The sequence below is a fragment of the Dendrobates tinctorius genome, unplaced genomic scaffold (genome assembly GCF_039654945.1).
Source record: "Dendrobates tinctorius isolate UK_male_01 unplaced genomic scaffold, ASM3965494v1 ptg000133l, whole genome shotgun sequence".
NCBI classification, from domain to species: Eukaryota; Metazoa; Chordata; class Amphibia; order Anura; family Dendrobatidae; genus Dendrobates; species Dendrobates tinctorius.
Genome location: NW_027361801.1, coordinates 2,662,892 through 2,680,473, shown reverse-complemented (window position 1 = coordinate 2,680,473; position 17,582 = coordinate 2,662,892). Strand labels below are relative to the sequence as shown.

The following is a 17,582-nucleotide window of genomic DNA, read 5'->3' as shown; positions in this document are numbered from 1 at the left end:
ACCTGTCTACCCCCCATGTAGGCATTGATATTTGCTTTTTAAAGTTGTTTTCCCACAAAAGAACGTTCATTTTAAAAATTGTCTGTGTCTGACCGTGTACGGAACATACCACAGCTCCTGGGCAGGGGAAGAAGCAAAAGACAATACTGACATTACAGCAGAAGATTGCAGAGGATACATTTTGTGAGGTATAATATTGTTTAAGAACAGTCAGTGAAATATTTTACCTCACAAACTGAATCCTCTGTGATCCCCGCGCAAGAGGCTGGTACCACCAGCAGTTTCCTTATTGAGACACCCATCACTTGGGTGTCCCAATATGGTGGTCAGTGAACTTCCGCCGCTTGGAATTCTGGGATCTGGACACATCTGGACGGAACAGGATGTGAAGACATTACAAGGTAAGTATTATTAGAGATGATCACCTTAAAGAGACCTTGTCACAAGGTCCAAAGTGGGAAGTTTTTTTTTGTTTTATTCCTGCTGCTTCCTTTAGTATTTTGTTTTTTAGTTTTATTAAATCCACCATACAGTTCCAGAGATATAGGCCTTTTTTATTTAGTACTCCTTTTTATGTTCTTTATCAATGGGGTGGTGCTTACAGGGTTATAATGCAAAGTAGCCTAAGTACATGCCCCGAGGATCCTTTAAGCCACGTCTTATTGGTAAAGACCATAAAGACTAGCACTAAATAAAAAGGTCCTTATCCACCAAATTTTTTGCCAGAAAGGTCAAAATTTAAGATGGATAACACCAATCCTTCTCCTTCCCAAAATCTGGATGTTATATCCATACACTCTTACATGGATTCTCTCGCCCAGAAAATCACGTCCAGTATGTCTCAATCATTTGAAAACCAAAATAAAATTTTACAGTCCACCTTGGATAAATTTAGCAGCAGGTTAGACAACCACGAAAAACGGCTAACTGTAGTGGAAGAACACACTGATGATTTATCAAAAGACACCCATGACCTCAAATCTGAATTTCACAGACTTAAAATTAAAGTTGCGGATATAGAAGACAGGAACAGACGAAACAACTTGAAAATAAGATGAATACAGGAATCTGTCTCACCGGATAAACTAGAAGACTTCGTCAAGACAATTTTCAAAAAATTACTACCGACACTTACAGACCAAGATCTCATCATAGATAGGATCCACAGACTTCCCAAACCACGGAATATCGATAAAGATCTACCTAGAGATACCATCTTAAGGGTACACTTCTTCAAGATTAAGGAAAAAATTCAACAATCGGTTAAAGATCTAGGAGGTTTTCCAGAACCCTATGCTCACCTTCAGCTATTTACGGATCTTTCAAAGGAAACGATTGAAGGAAGAAAGTCTTTTAAGCCAGTAACTTCCACCTTGAGGGAAAATAATATCCCCTATAAATGGGGCTTCCCACTTAAACTTTTGATAATCTACTGTACTGCTTATTATTCTTCTTTCCACAGGTTTTCTCACTTCTCTACTACTTTATGGACTCATATATCACATGAGATTATTTTCCTTCTGGGAATAGTGTTGTTATGCCAAGGGATGCCTCCAATGGGATCCATACACAAACTTTCCCCACTAGGGAATTAGAGCCTTCCGGATCGGCTCTTCCTGAAGGATAATTTTGTTCTTATTGTTTTTGTGTCCCTTTTGTTTTTGGTTTCAAATAAGTGCACTCTGGTTTCTGCATTTCCTCTACCCCACTTCATACGAACCCAGCCATTCTTGTAACATGAAAATAAAATTCGTATCATACAATGTCAGGGGGCTAAATAGCCCTTGGAAGAGATTTTCCATTGGTAGGGAGATTAACGGGATGCATCCTGAGGTTGTATGCCTTCAAGAAACCAAGTTCAAAAAAGACAACCACCCTTCTATAAATCTCAAAAATTTCCCATTTGTATTTGAATCTTGCGGCCCATGAAAGAAAGCTGGGATTAGTAACTCAATTTCCTTTGAATTGCTTTCTGAAGTAAAAGACGAAAAAGGACATTATCATATTCTCCTGTGCAAATTGAACGGCCAAACCTTCACAATAGTTAATACTTATGTTCCCACCATCAGACAAATTAGCTTCCTGAATAAGCTAATGAAAAAATTAGACACCTTACGATCAGGAACCCTACTTTTGTTAGGGGACTTTAATATGGTGCCAGATGGTGTACTAGACTCCACCTCTCCCAGCAGACAAAAAACGCAATTCTTGAACAGCTGGATTTATAATCACGAGCTATTCGACTCATTCCGCTGTTTGAACACCACATCTAGAGAATTTACTCATTTTTCCGATGGCCATCAGTCAGCATCTAGAATAGATCTGATACTCACAGATGTCTTCTCCTTGCCAAGGTTCTCCTCCAGCTCCATACTTAAAGGGAATCTGTCACCCCTTTTTTGAGATATCATATAATGATATCATTCAATTGTGTGTCGCATAAGGATTCTCTTAGTACTTTTGCTTCCCCCTTTTATATCGGTTCAGATGTATGTAAACTGCCGCTGTCCGGTCCGCTGGGCGGGGCTTATTCACCTGCTCCCCCCCTCCCTGTCTTGCTCTATGCATTTCTTCTTGCGTAGAGCAATACAGGGAGGGGGAGCAGGTGAATAAGCCCCGCCCATCGGACCGGACCACGGCAGTTTACATACATCTGAACCGATATAAAAAAGGTATTTATGCATGAAAGGTGCGGGGTCAGGGGGAAGCAAAAGTACTAAGAGAATCCTTATGTGACACACAATTGAATGATATCATTATATGATATCTCAAAAAAGGGGTGACAGATTCCCTTTAATAAATCTATTTCAGATCATTCCCCGGTAACTGCAGAACTGATAATAGGGTCCCCAATTCATGTGGAAATTCAACTCCTTTCTGCTTCATAACCCCACCATCAAATCTGAAATCAGCTCAGCCTTACAAAATTATTTTAGTGAAAACGAATCAAACCTCCTCAATCCGTTTACCTATTGGAATGCTCACAAGGCGGTGTTGAGGGTAGTCTTGATTCAAATTTCCACCAGACAAAAAAAAATTAATAGGGATAAAATCCTTACCCTACAACAGTCTATTAAATCTAAAGAAGAGGAACTATGTCGATCCTCTGTTTCCTCTAACAAACAAGCTGTATTATCAGAACTTCCCGATCTTAGAATGCAGTTAAGGAAAATCATATTCAATTTTTACGACTCAGATATTAGATCAGCAAAATGCAAACATTACTTATCTATAAATCGCCCTTCAAAATTCATGTCAAACAGAATTAAGAATATACGGAAACGGAGTAGAATTGACAGTATAACTTCCTCTAATGGTACATCCCTGGTCCACCCTAAAGATATTGTAGGAGCTTTTGCCGATTATTACAAAAATCTGTACAATATCAATCAAGACAACCACAATATGCAGCCATCTACCTCAGAGATTGGATCATTTCTTTCCAGCATGAACCTTCCAAAACTTAACCCTGAAGACTTGTCATTTTTGTCTTCTCCCTTCAATGAACAAGAAGTCCTAGATGCAATAAACAAACTTAAAACATTTAAATCACCTGGCCCAGACGGATTTAGTAATGATTATTTCAAGTCTTTTAGTGATATATTAACCCCCCACCTTGTGGAAGTATTTAACTCAGCTTTCCAAACAGGTCAATTTCCTAAAGAGATGCTGGAAGCGACAATTATCGTAATCCCAAAACCAAATTCTGACACTAGCCAAATTTTTAATTATAGACCTATATCCCTCATCAATACAGACGTAACAATTTATGCAAAGATCCTGGCCAATAGACTAAATCAATTCCTCCCGAGTTTAATTTCCAATGATCAGATAGGTTTCATCAAAGGAAGACAATCCATAGATGGTACGAGAAGACTCATTAACATAATTAAGCTTATTTCCTCGAACAAACTCAGGGCCATTGTTATCTCTCTTGATGCTGAGAAAGCATTCGACCACCTTAATTGGTCATATCTCGAAGCAACTCTCAAAAAATTTGGAATGGCTTCTCAGATCACGAATGGTATTACGGCTTTGTACTCCGGCCTTCCAACAATCATCTTTCCTCTACGTTTAATATAGCTAATGGGACCAGACAGGGTTGCCCATTGTCACCATTGCTTTTTGCATTTTAAATAGTGTTGTATGCAGACGATTTTATTCTTACCCTCACAGATCCAAGCAACTCTATCTCTGCCTTACAAACCTTAATCCAGACTTTTACTAAAATCTCTTATTTTAAAATAAACGACTCAAAATCCAAAATACTTGGCTTTAACCTAGGATCGGACCAAGAGGAAATTGAGGGCCTCTCACCTTGGGGGTGGGCCACTGATGGGCTGACATATCTAGGCCTAAAATTCGTCAAAAACGTAAACTCCCAATTAAAAATAAACTTAGAGCTGCTTACTAAAAAGCTTTTTAATGAATTCCGTACATCTAGAGATGATGGGCTTTCTTAGTGTGGAAGAATCATGATGATCAAGTCGTATATTTTCCTATTTTCCCAAAAATCTTATACCTACTTCACTCACTGCCTTTAAAAATACCCACTTCCTCTCTCACAAACCTTCAAGCCTCATTAACTGCTTTATATGGAATAACAAAAGACCCAGAATAGCAAAAAATATTCTATACAACCATAAATCTTATGGTGGAGCTGGTTCCCCAAATATTACGGCCTATTACATTGCAAATTTAGTCAAAGCTCATACTGGTGGCCTCATGATATGACACCAGCTTGGCATGAACTAGAACTGTTCTATAATAATTATAAACTTCTTCACCTACTAATTCTGAACCAACTCCTTCATAAAAAATTAATTACAAATTCTCATCCGATTTTTCAAGCTATTTCTAAAGCTTGGAAAAAATTTTCTGCTCCAAAAAGAGGCTCTAACAAAGAAGTCACAATAAAAAATCTGGCTCTATCAGTTATCCTTCAAGCGTCTATTCATACCATTGATCCCATTTGGTCTGAACTTGGACTTAAAAAAATTAAAGATTTATATGATGGCGTTACTTGTACACCTTACAATAAACTCAAGGAAAGATTTCAATCTACTACCCCTGCTTTCTTACAATATGTTATCCTCAAAGACATAATCCATGAGTTCCTTACTATCTACCCAAGAATCTCTGAACCAGCAGTTAACCTTATTTGTAATATAGATCATAATATTTTTTGGCGTTTTGAATACACGTACAAATGGTGTAACAATAGCTTTGAAGCGGTAAAGACTCAAAATATTGTCAAATGGGAAACTGAATTGCACACGACAATTGACCCTTCTGACCTTAAACAGGCATGTACCCTCTCGTATGCCTCTTCCATTTCCTTATCACTACAAGAGACCCACTTCAAGCTTTTAACGAGATAGTATTATACCCCCGTTAGACTTCATAGAATCAACCCTGACAATTCTCCGCTCTGTTGGAGGGGTTGTGGAAGGCCAGGAAATATCTTGCATATATTTTGGCAATGTCACAAAATTGTTCCCTTTTGGAGAAAGATTTCTAACCTTATCGATTTTATCCTAGGAACACGACTTATTTTGTCTCCTCGTCTGGCCCTTCTTTCTCTGGACGCAGACAAAATTGATACTTCTAACAGGCTATTGATTATGCACATTTTACTAGTCTCCAAACATAGTATTGCCTTTCTTTGGAAAAACCCAAAACCCCCACAAATTAATGAAATTATAGACAAACTTAGCCTTCATCATTCTTTTGAATTGAAATTTGCGAATGTGCATGATCAATTTGCTAAATATTCTACGAAATGGTCTAGATGGCTGGAGTTGTTCTCTTAAGTCTTCACCCAGAGTGCACCTGCCTAAGGCCCCTTGTGTTTGGGTCTTTGGAACATATATATTAATATATTATATGCTTAAATACCTACCTTTGTAATAATTCACTGCATAATATGCTTCTGCATTAACTTGTTTCATTTTAGGTCTTCTTTATATTTGGACTTTATTGTCCTTCCTTTTTCCTTCTTTCCCTTTACATTCCCCCCCTTTTTTTCCCCATCTTTCCTCCCCCATCCTCCCCATTTATTGAAACTCAAATAAAACATTTGGAAAACAAAAAGGTCCTTATTTCTAGAACCGTATGGTGGATTTAATAGAAACAAAAAATGTAATTCTCAGAAGAGCAGAGGGATAAATTAGGAATAAAAATGAGCAACTTCTGACCCAGGGACAGGTCCTCTTTTACTGTATATTAAAGCAAACAACTATTACTGTTATTATTACACACTGCTGTGATAAGGAACCTTTTGTATATACTGTATATATATATATATATATATATTTTTTTTTTTTTGTGCGTATATTTTCAGGTTTGAGAAAAGCAGGAAATCATCTCATCCTGTGCAGACACCATCACAGACACGGACTACCAGGTCGGTCCCATAGTTTAATCGTCTCAAACATCCGAGATTGACAACAATCCACCTCATCAGCATTATTTGTTCTCCGCAGGGTGACAGAGCGTTCAGAGAGCCCAAAACTGACCTCATGGAGCACCCACACAGAGAGCACAACCTCAGCTGTCAAAGCTGAGCCTGGGAAGATCACAATAAGAGAAACTGGACCCCCTACTAATACAGTGGCTACAGGGAAGGAAAGGTGGGTCGTGGATTTATCTCTTTATTAGGATTTTTCTATTGAACAGTGAATTATTGGAGTCGATTCAGAATGAAAATGATGAAACATACACAGAAGGGAGGAAGCAGGAGGTGCGCGGGCCACTCACGTACCAATCCAGATTCACGGCAGTGCAAACTGGAAATGTGCAGCACATCCACAGCAGACATCAGAGGGTCAGCCTTGGATTTCTGCTGCAGAAAATACACACCAAAGACGTCCCCCAAATGTCGTTTGAGCGGCCTGTGTATTGAAGAGTATTTTTTGGATGAGAACCATCTATACTTGTCTTAGACTAAGCTCGAATTATGTGCTTTCTGCATTGAAAACAAAAAATAATGCCATTACTAAATTCAATTTATGCCAGAAACCAACATCGTCCGACAGACCCAACTGATAACAAGAAGGTCCCTTGAGTTTCCATCATTGTGTCTGACAGTTTGCTATAAATAAAAAAATTTTTTTTGGACTTTTGTGACAAAATTTGTCAAAAGATGTGAACATAGTCTAATTTTTTTTGCCCATTTTTAACAATGATGTTTTTTTCCAAAGCTACAGTTATGTAATATCACTAGGATTGTCCAGTTAACTCTCAATTCTAAATATTTTTCTATCTACTGGCTAACACAGTACATAGATTTTTTTTATCTTTCCTGTATTAGGATGGTCCATGCACTGGTGAGTGGAGGTCTGAAATCTGGGACCTGTATATATTAGTGCATTGGAGGATTTGCTCCCTCTTTCTCTGCTCAGCACTGATTCTTCCCAGGAGCTGTACAAGAATGATCAGTATTAGTGATGAGCGAACGTGCTCAGATAACGTCTTATCATGCTCGGGTGTTATCCGCGTATCTTGGGCGTGCTTGTATATTATATTCGAGTCCCTGCGGCTGAATTATTTGCAGCTGTTAGACAGGCACAACACATGCGGGGATTGCTTGTTTGTTAGATGAGACGGTATCCAAGTACGTTCGCTCATCACTAATCAGTATGTTTTTGTGGGTTTTTACTTTCCGACATCCAGCCTCAGCCTTTTATCCCTTTATTAGCTGACCTGATTAATTATCTCTTTGGTCAGTAGATACTAAGAAAAAAATTGATGCATTTCGCAACTTATTGGGATGCATGCATGAAAAGCGCACAAATAATAAAGCTGCTCTTCCTGGCGACCAATCCCTTTCCATTTCTCTTTATCTAGCCCATGCTACCACAGAAGAGCTTGATTCTTATTGGTCTCAATAAACTACAACTCCTCCTACTGTCCGCACTTGCTTTTATACATGGCTCTAAAACATTTTCAGGATCGCTGAAGACTTTATTTCCACCTTTTGTGAGCAGAATTTCCTGCGGAGCTGCACCTTTTACTGTTCTAACCGGTTTTACCTGTACATGTGTCTTATATTAGCATGAAATGTAACTACACATATCATACTTCTCTCTTTGGCAGGGTGGAGACCACAAAGAAGAGTGACACTCTCCCAGAATCTCTGTCTTCTTATCTGTATGATGACGTCAGCAGGTAATCTATGCCAATCATGGAAAATCTTTGGCCAAAACTCATCGGACTGTTTACTCCAGAAATCTATGCCTGTTGTCAGGACTTTAGGTGATGACGCACCTATGGGTTCAATGATCCTGATGAGAGATAAGTGAATTAATTCACCAACTTAGTTCAGTTTGTCAGTTCATGGGAAAAATTCATCAGTCAACTCATCTCAAGTTGGTGAACCGAATCTTTAACCTGATTGCACCATGTCTCGTCCAATCAGATGATACAGGAGGAGATCAGGATCGGGCGATTCTCCATGCAGATAAATCGCTGACAGATGAGTCTGGCCGCCAATTTTTCACTATTTTAATTCAAAAATGGGAGAGTGGGATAAATAGTTGTGTGGCCGACAGTTGTCTAAGGTCCTTTCTTCTCCTTGACGTCTTCTGTGTAGTTGAAGACCATTCTTTTCCTCTCTTCTTATTTATCTGACTGGGAAAATGGATGAAAAATAGATGAAAAATGAGAACTTGAGATAGTTTGAGGCATGAGTTTGTTTGACTTAAGAATGGTAAGACTGAATTCTTTGAAGAATTGTATACATTAACTTATTGTAGTCGTCACAGTTTTAACAAATTGACTTAACGTGGTAAACACATCATATAAACTTCACCTGAACCCAACAGTTTTGGAGGGACTGAACGACCATCTAATTTATATGTGTCACAACTGTCCTGTTATTGCAGATGGTAAAAATGAAAGCGGGATGGGGCATCTTAAATTTCAACATGCCCAAGCCCTTCATAATCATTGAAGATAAGCTACCACCATAGGTGCTTGTCCGTGGCTTACGCTCCTCTCATTATTGAACACTTGGCTGTAGAAAAACATCATACTTAGTGTTAGACTATGAAACCTTGAAACTGTAATACAGTATATATTTTGAAAATCAGGAGCAGCACCAGGGTAAGGTGGGTGCTGAGCCTCCCTGGCAAAGACCAAACCATCCAGATAAGAAGTAACAAATGGAGGCAGAACACCTAGCAATAAGGCAAAAAACGGTGATTTATTAGCCTATAGTGACATTTTGGTTCTACGATATGAACCTTTCTCTAGCAGTGATAGGATACAAATGCTAAATATTTAAAAGCAAAGTGATTAGGAAGGTGATTATACAATATTGTAAAAAATACATATACAAGGTGAATATACAATATACAGATGTATGACCATGTGCATGTACATTAAGAATACCTGTAAGTGAAGGTATTGTAGTACCACAATGTGCAGAAAAGGTGCAATATTGCTTAGTTATGCACGTATATACCAGTTAATTAATATATATATATATATATTTGTATTTTGCATTTTCAGGTTTGAGAAAAGCAGGAAATCGAATCAGCCTGCACAGGCACCATCACAGACAGTAACTACCAGGTCGGTTTTGCAGTGTATTCTCCTTGACCATCTGATAACTGACAACAATCCACCTCATCGGCATTATTTATTCTCTGCAGGGTGACAGAGCGTCCAGAGAGCCCAAAACTGACCTCATGGAGCATCCACACAGAGAGCACAACCTCAGCTGTGAAGACCGAGCCGGGAAAGATCACGATAAGAGAAAGTGGACCCCCTATTAATACTGTGACTACAGGGATGGAAAGGTGGGTGATGAATTTATCTCTTTATTAGGATATTTCTAGTGAACAACAGTGAATTATTGGAGTCGAATCAGAAAGCAAATGATGAAGTATACATAGAAGGGAGGAAGCAGGATGTGCGCAGGCCACTCGCATACATCAGCGGGTGCTGTGTACTGAATACATGACTACGAATGTATTGCATGGGCCATAGGCCAGGAAGACTTGTGTTGTTAAAAAGCATAAAAGTCAGTAAGAAAAGATGGAACGTGCTCAACGAAAAAAAGTACCTGGATACTGACTCCAGGACGGGAACACAGGGATGTTGGAAAAAAAGTATCACTGATTTGGAAGCTTGACAGCAAATTAAGATTTCTAATTGCCAGACAATAGGGAGAATCCAGATCCACGGCAGAAATGTGCAGCACATCGACAGCAGACATCAGAGGATCAGCCTTGGATTTTTGCTGCAGAAAATACACACCAAAAACTTCCCTCAATTGTTGTTTGAGCGACCTGTGAATTGAAGAGTATTTTTAGGGCAAGCACCATCTATACTCGTTTTAGGCTTAGCTTGAATTACCGTATGTGCTTTCTGGAGAGAAAACCAAAAATAATGCCAGTGCCAAATTCATTAGATGAAGGAAACCAACATCGCCCGACAGAACCAACTGATAACAAGAAGGTGATTTGAGTTTCCATCATTGTGTCTGTTAGTTTTCCATAGATGAAATGTATTTTTTTTTGGACATTTTTGACAAAATGTGTCAAAAAAAAATGGACATAGTCTATTTTTTTTGCACCTTTTTTAACACAATGACATTTTTTCCAAAGTTAAAGTTATGTAATATCACTAGGATGGTCCATACACCGGTGAGTGGAGGTCTGAAGTCTGGGACCTGTACATATTAGTAGATCAGAGTATTCGCTCTTTCCCAGGAGCTGAACAGTGATCAGTAGAAATGGGCGTACCCGAGCAGTAAAGTTCGACATCCGTACCAAACACCTACTATTCAGGCACGGACACCGAAGACGGGCTTCACCAGGAAGTCCGTGTTATTGTTTGGGTTTGGCCCAGTGTCAGACTGAAGAACATTGGGCCCACCAGAGGATTTGATTCTGAAGGCCCACCTTTCTTCCCCACTCAAGAGAAAAATTGCAGCAGCAAGGTTTGCACTATGTAATCTCCTGAAGGAGAAGTGAGGGCCCACCGGAGGATTCTCCGGTTCTCTGGTGGGCCAGTCCAACCCTGGTTTGACCCCCCGAACATAGGGTATTTGTTGCGCTGTCATGTGCATGACAATATGGCAAACACCGCTTCTGATGGGAGGCAAAATCATTACCGACGGTCAGACAGCCGTGGTTACCGCGCTGTCAAATGACAGGGTTATACCGCAGCTGTGATCGGAGTATAAAGTTTACCTCAGGTCACTGGCTTCCATTGAGGGGACTACTGTTTCCATCATCCGACGCCTGATGCCTCTAACAACAGCGAGAGCAGGAGCGGCTGATGGGAGTATTCATTAGCTGTCTCCTGCGCTGTAAATAAATAATTTAAAAAAAAAAAGCGTGGGTTCCACTGTATTTTTGATATCCAGCCAGGCAAAACTCACAACTTGGGGCTGCAACCCTCAGCTGTCAGCTTCAGCAAGGCTGGTTATCAAGAATAGAGAAGTCCCCATGCTGTTTTTTAAATTATTTAAATAAAAACATTTTAAAACGATGTGGGGTTCCCCCATTTTTGACCACTAGCCTTGCTAAAATAGACAGCCGGGGGCTGGTATTCTCAGGCTGGTAAGGAGCCATGGATATTGCCTTCCCCCAGCCTAAAAATAGTAGCCTGCAGCCGCCCAGAAAAGGCGCATCTATTAGACTTTTTCTCAGTGTGCTAGCGGTGATCTCACCAGAGACAGTTCAGCCCAGCTGGGATGCAGCCTCAGTGACCTGCAGTAATCTCGACATTGTCAATGCGGCTCACTAATGCTGCACTCGCAACAGTTTATTCATCAGTGGTGCTCAGCCTGGACGGTTGCATCTTGACACCATCTAGGCTGAAAACTATTAATCCCCAGACATGGATTATGGCGTGGGACAGAACAATGGACAGGTGAGGGATATTGTTGTTTTTTTAACTTTGTTTTATTACAGAAGAACAAGGACTTCAGAGGAATTAGGCATTAGGTGAGTATAACTGTGTTTGTTATCTATATATATAAAAATGAGTGAATGTATGTGTGCGTATCAGCCACGCCCACTCCACATACCATCCAATTACTAAGCATCTTTCATTTCACCAAAGCTGTTTAAAAGAAGCTGAGCTGTGATTGATTGCTATGAACAACAGTTTTCCTTGTGGACATTTGTGGCAACTGAGGCCTATTATTCTTGTCATTTCTATGGTGTTATCGTCCTTCTGTAAAGCTGGAAATTACACAATTTATTACTGTGCCGACACAGACCACCCTCTGACACAGACTACAGGGGGAGCCCAGTATCACACAGGATAGGATTAGATACACGGCTCAGCAGACTGTATCACACAGGATAGGATTAGATACAGTGGGGAAAAAAAGTATTTAGTCAGTCAGCAATAGTGCAAGTTCCACCACTTAAAAAGATGAGAGGCGTCTGTAATTTACATCATAGGTAGACCTCAACTATGGGAGACAAACTGAGAAAAAAAAATCCAGAAAATCACATTGTCTGTTTTTTTTCATTTTATTTGCATATTATGGTGGAAAATAAGTATTTGGTCAGAAACAAAATTTCATCTCAATACTTTGTGATATATCCTTTGTTGGCAATGACAGAGGTCAAACGTTTTCTGTAAGTCTTCACAAGGTTGCCACACACTGTTGTTGGTATGTTGGCCCATTCCTCCATGCAGATCTCCTCTAGAGCAGTGATGTTTTTGGCTTTTCGCTTGGCAACACGGACTTTCAACTCCCTCCAAAGGTTTTCTATAGGGTTGAGATCTGGAGACTGGCTAGGCCACTCCAGGACCTTGAAATGCTTCTTACGAAGCCACTCCTTCGTTGCCCTGGCGGTGTGCTTTGGATCATTGTCATGTTGAAAGACCCAGCCACGTTTCATCTTCAATGCCCTTGCTGATGGAAGGAGGTTTGCACTCAAAATCTCACGATACATGGCCCCATTCATTCTTTCATGTACCCGGATCAGTCGTCCTGGCCCCTTTGCAGAGAAACAGCCCCAAAGCATGATGTTTCCACCACCATGCTTTACAGTAGGTATGGTGTTTGATGGATGCAACTCAGTATTCTTTTTCCTCCAAACACGACAAGTTGTGTTTCTTTCAAACCGTTCCAGTTTGATTTCATCAGACCATAGGACATTCTCCCAAAACTCCTCTGGATCATCCAAATGCTCTGTAGCAAACTTCAGACGGGCCCGGACATGTACAGGCTTAAGCAGTGGGACACGTCTGGCACTGCAGGATCTGAGTCCATGGTGGCGTAGTGTGTTACTTATGGTAGGCCTTGTTACATTGGTCCCAGCTCTCTGCAGTTCATTCACTAGGTCCCCCCGCGTGGTTCTGTGATTTTTGCTCACCGTTCTTGTGATCATTCTGACCCCACGGGGTGGGATTTTGCGTAGAGCACCAGATCGAGGGAGATTATCAGTGGTCTTGTATGTCTTCCATTTTCTAATTATTGCTCCCACAGTTGATTTCTTCACTCCAAGCTGGTTGGCTATTGCAGATTCAGTCTTCCCAGCCTGGTGCAGGGCTACAATTTTGTTTCTGGTGTCCTTTGACAGCTCTTTGGTCTTCACCATAGTGGAGTTTGGAGTCAGACTGTTTGAGGGTGTGCACAGGTGTCTTTTTATACTGATAACAAGTTTAAACAGGTGCCATTACTACAGGTAATGAGTGGAGGAAAGAGGAGACTCTTAAAGAAGAAGTTACAGGTCTGTGAGAGCCAGAAATCTTGATTGCTTGTTTCTGACCAAATACTTATTTTCCACCATAATATGCAAATAAAATGAAAAAAAAAACAGACAATGTGATTTTCTGGATTTTTTTTTCTCAGTTTGTCTCCCATAGTTGAGGTCTACCTATGATGTAAATTACAGACGCCTCTCATCTTTTTAAGTGGTGGAACTTGCACTATTGCTGACTGACTAAATACTTTTTTTCCCCACTGTACACAGCCCAGTATCACACATGATAGGATTAGATAAACGGCTCAGCAGACAGTAACACACCGGACAGGATCAGACACACGGCTCAGCAGGCAGTATCACACAGGATAGGATTAGATACATAGCTCAGTTGTCAGTATCACACAGGATAGGATTAGATACACAGCTGAGCAGACAGTATCACACAGGATAAGATTAGATACACAACTCAGCAGACAATGTCACACAGGATAGAATTAGATACACGGCTCAGCAGACTGTATCACACAGGATAGGATTAGATACACAGCTCAGCAGACAATGTCACACAGGATAGAATTAGATACACGGCTCAGCAGACTGTATCACACAGGATAGGATTAGATACACGGCTCAGCAGTCAGTATCATACAGGATAGGATTAGATACATGGCTCAGCAGTCAGTATCACACAGGATAGGATTAGATACACAGCTGAGCAGACAGTATCACACAGGATATGATTAGATACACTGTTCAGCAGACAGTATTACACAGGATAGGATTAGATACACTGTTCAGGAGACAGTATCACACAGGACAGAATTAGATACACAGCTCAGCAGACGGTATTACACAGGATAGGATTAGATACACAACTCAACAACAAAATGTGCCAAAGGAGAAGACATTTTCATTCCAAGAATTCCACTCATTCCATCAGATTTGCCTTTTGATTTTAAAAGCCTCCAGTTTCCAGTTGCATTTGCAATGTCCATTAACAAGGCTCAGGGAGAGTCTTTGAAAGTAGTAGTGCAATCTCCATGCTTTTCTCATGGTCAACTGTACGTGGCCTGTTCAAAAGTTGGAACTGCCAAAAATATGTTCATCTTTACACCGAAAGGAAAAACCAAAAATGTTGTTTATCAAAAGGCTCTTGAATGAGTTGAAAATAAAATACTATCAATACTTAGGTAATAGTTTAGTTAATTTGTAGTGTTGAATATATGATGTGAAATGTTTTTATGTGCAATCATTATAATTTTTTATAACTAACCACAGACAGTTACTATGCCCTTCCACTCCGGGCTCTTCAACTAGTTTTTAAATAAAAATGGAAAACTATGTTTTGTTTTATTTCCCATAAAGGACTTTATTCTGGCTGTGTGTTTATTTACAATATACTGTAGCTATAGGATTAGTAATGGAGAGTCTTACAGACACCTCTCCATTACTAATCTGTGTGCTTGATGTCACCAGAAAGTACAAAGGTGACATCAACCCCACAAATATGAACCACTTGCCACCACTACAGGACAAGTGGGAAGAAGCGAGCAAAGCGCCAGAAATGGCACATCTAATAGATTTACCTTTTCTTGGGCTTCTGCAGGCTGCTATTTGTAGCCTGGTGGAGGCAATTTCCATGGCCTTTACCAGCCTGAGAATACCAGCCCCCAGCTGTTTGCTTTAGCAGGGCTGGTGGTCAAATGGGTGGGGACCTCACTATTCTTGATAACCAACCTTGCTGAAGCCGACAGCTGAGGGTTGCAACCTCTAGCTGTGAGTTTTGCCTGGCTGGTTATCAAAAATAGAGGGGAACCATGCCATTTTTTTTTAAATTATTTATTTACAGTGCAGGAGCGGCAAATGAATATTCCCATCAGCCAACACCAGTGACCGGAGGTAAACTTTATACCTCCGATCACAGCTGAGCGCTCACGCTGTCATTTCACAGCATATAAACTGCGGCTCTCTGACCAGTGGTAGGGATTTTACCGCCAATCAGAAGTAGTGTTTGCTGCGCTGTCATGTACATAACAACATGGCAAGTACTGGATGTTCGGGCCTCCATTCAAGTGAGTTGGGGTTCTGGTCCAGGTACTGTTCTGGTACCCGAACCCAAACTTTTTTTTTAACTGTTTGGCCAGACCCGAACATCCAGGGGTCCACCCATCTCTAGTGATCAGTATCAGTGATGAGCGAATGTGCTTGGATACCGTCTTATCTGAGCATGCTGAGTATTATCCAAGTGCCTTGGGTGTGCTTGCATATTATGTTCGAGTCCCCGTTGCTGCATGATTTGCAGCTGTTAGACACAACACATGCATGGATTGCCTGCTTGTTAGAAAATCCCCACATATGTTGAGGCTGTTTAACAGCTGCAAATCATGCAGCTGCAGGGGCTCGTACATAATATACGAGCACACCCAAGATACTCGGATAACACCCGAGCATGCTCAGATAAGACAGTATCCAAGCACGTTCGCTCATCACTAATCAGTATGTTTTTGTGGGTTTTTACTTTCCTACTCAGCCTTTTATCCCTTTATAAGCTGAGCTGGTTAATAATCTCTTTGGTCAGTAGATACTAAGAAAAAAATTGCATTTTGCAACTTATTGGGATTCACGCATCAAAAGTGCATAGATAATAAAGCTGTTATTCCCGGCAGCCAATCCCTTTCCATTTCTCTTTATCTAACCCGTGCTATCAAATGAGAGCTGGATTATTATTGGTCGCAATAAACTACAACTCCTACTGTCCGCACTTGCTTTTATACGTTGCTCTAAAACATTTTCAGGATCGCTGAAGACTTTATTTCCACCTTTTGTGAGCAGAATTTCCTGCGGAGCTGCACCTTTTACTGTTCTTACCGGTTTTACCTGTACATGTGTCTTATATTAGCATGAAATGTAACTACACATATCATACTTCTCTCTTTAGCAGGGTGGAGACCACAAAGAAGAGCGACACTCTCCCAGAATCTCTGTCTTCTTATCTGTATGATGATGTCAGCAGGTAAGCTATGCCAAACATGGAAAATCTATGCCTGTTGTCAGGAATTTAGGTGATGACGCACCTATGGGTTCAATGATCCTGATGAGAGATAAGTGAAGAAATTCACCAGCTTAGCTCAGTTTGTCAGTTCATGGGAAAAATTCATCAGTAAACTCATCTCAAGTTGGTGAATCGAATCTTTAACTTGATTGCACCATGTCTCCTCCAATCAGATGATGCAGGAGGAAATCAGGATCTGGTGGTTCTCCATGCAGATAAATTGCTGACAGATGAGTTTGGCAGCCGATTGTTCCACTATTAATCCAAAATTGGGAATGTCGGGAGAAATAGCTTTTTGACCGTCAATTATCTAAGGTCTTTCATTCCCCTTGATGTCTTCGGTGTAGTTGAAGACCATTCTTTTCCTCTCTTCTTACTTATCTGCCTTGGAAAATGGATGAAAAATGAGGGATGGCGTATATCTTAGAACTTGAGACAATTTGAGGCATGAGTTAGTTTGACCGAAGAGTGGTAAGACTGAAATTTTTGAAGAATTGTATACATTCACTTATTGTAGGCATCAAAGGTTTAATAAATTGTCTTAAAGTGGTAAACACATCTTCCAAGCTTCACCTGAACCCAACAGTTTTGGAGGGACTGAGCGATCATCTAATGTAGGTGTCACAACTTTCCTATTATTGCAGATAGTAAAAATGAAAGCGACGGGGCATCTTACATTTCAACATGCCAAATCCCTTCATAATCATTGAAGATACGCTGCCGCCATAGGTGTTTGACCGCGGCTTACACTCCTTTTATTATTAAGAGCACATGGACACTTGACAGAAAAACATCATACTTTGTGTTAGGCTATGAAACCTTGAAGCTGTAATGTATATATGTATGGA

General features: G+C 40.3%; 1 protein-coding gene across 10 annotated transcripts in view; it reads left to right on the top strand.

The window, feature by feature from the left end:
- The window catches only part of ZNF185 (zinc finger protein 185 with LIM domain), a 155,254-nt gene that overhangs the window by 83,451 nt on the left and 54,221 nt on the right, over positions 1-17,582 (top strand). For 9 of the 10 annotated variants that reach the window (XM_073543437.1, XM_073543434.1, XM_073543439.1 and 6 more), the window contains 6 exons: positions 6,344-6,406; positions 6,486-6,632; positions 8,098-8,169; positions 9,514-9,576; positions 9,657-9,803; positions 16,621-16,695. In XM_073543437.1, coding sequence (XP_073399538.1) covers positions 6,344-6,406; positions 6,486-6,632; positions 8,098-8,169; positions 9,514-9,576; positions 9,657-9,803; positions 16,621-16,695 — 567 coding nt within the window. The remainder of the gene's footprint in view (positions 1-6,343; positions 6,407-6,485; positions 6,633-8,097; positions 8,170-9,513; positions 9,577-9,656; positions 9,804-16,620; positions 16,696-17,582) is intronic. The other variant, XM_073543432.1, reaches the window with a different exon arrangement.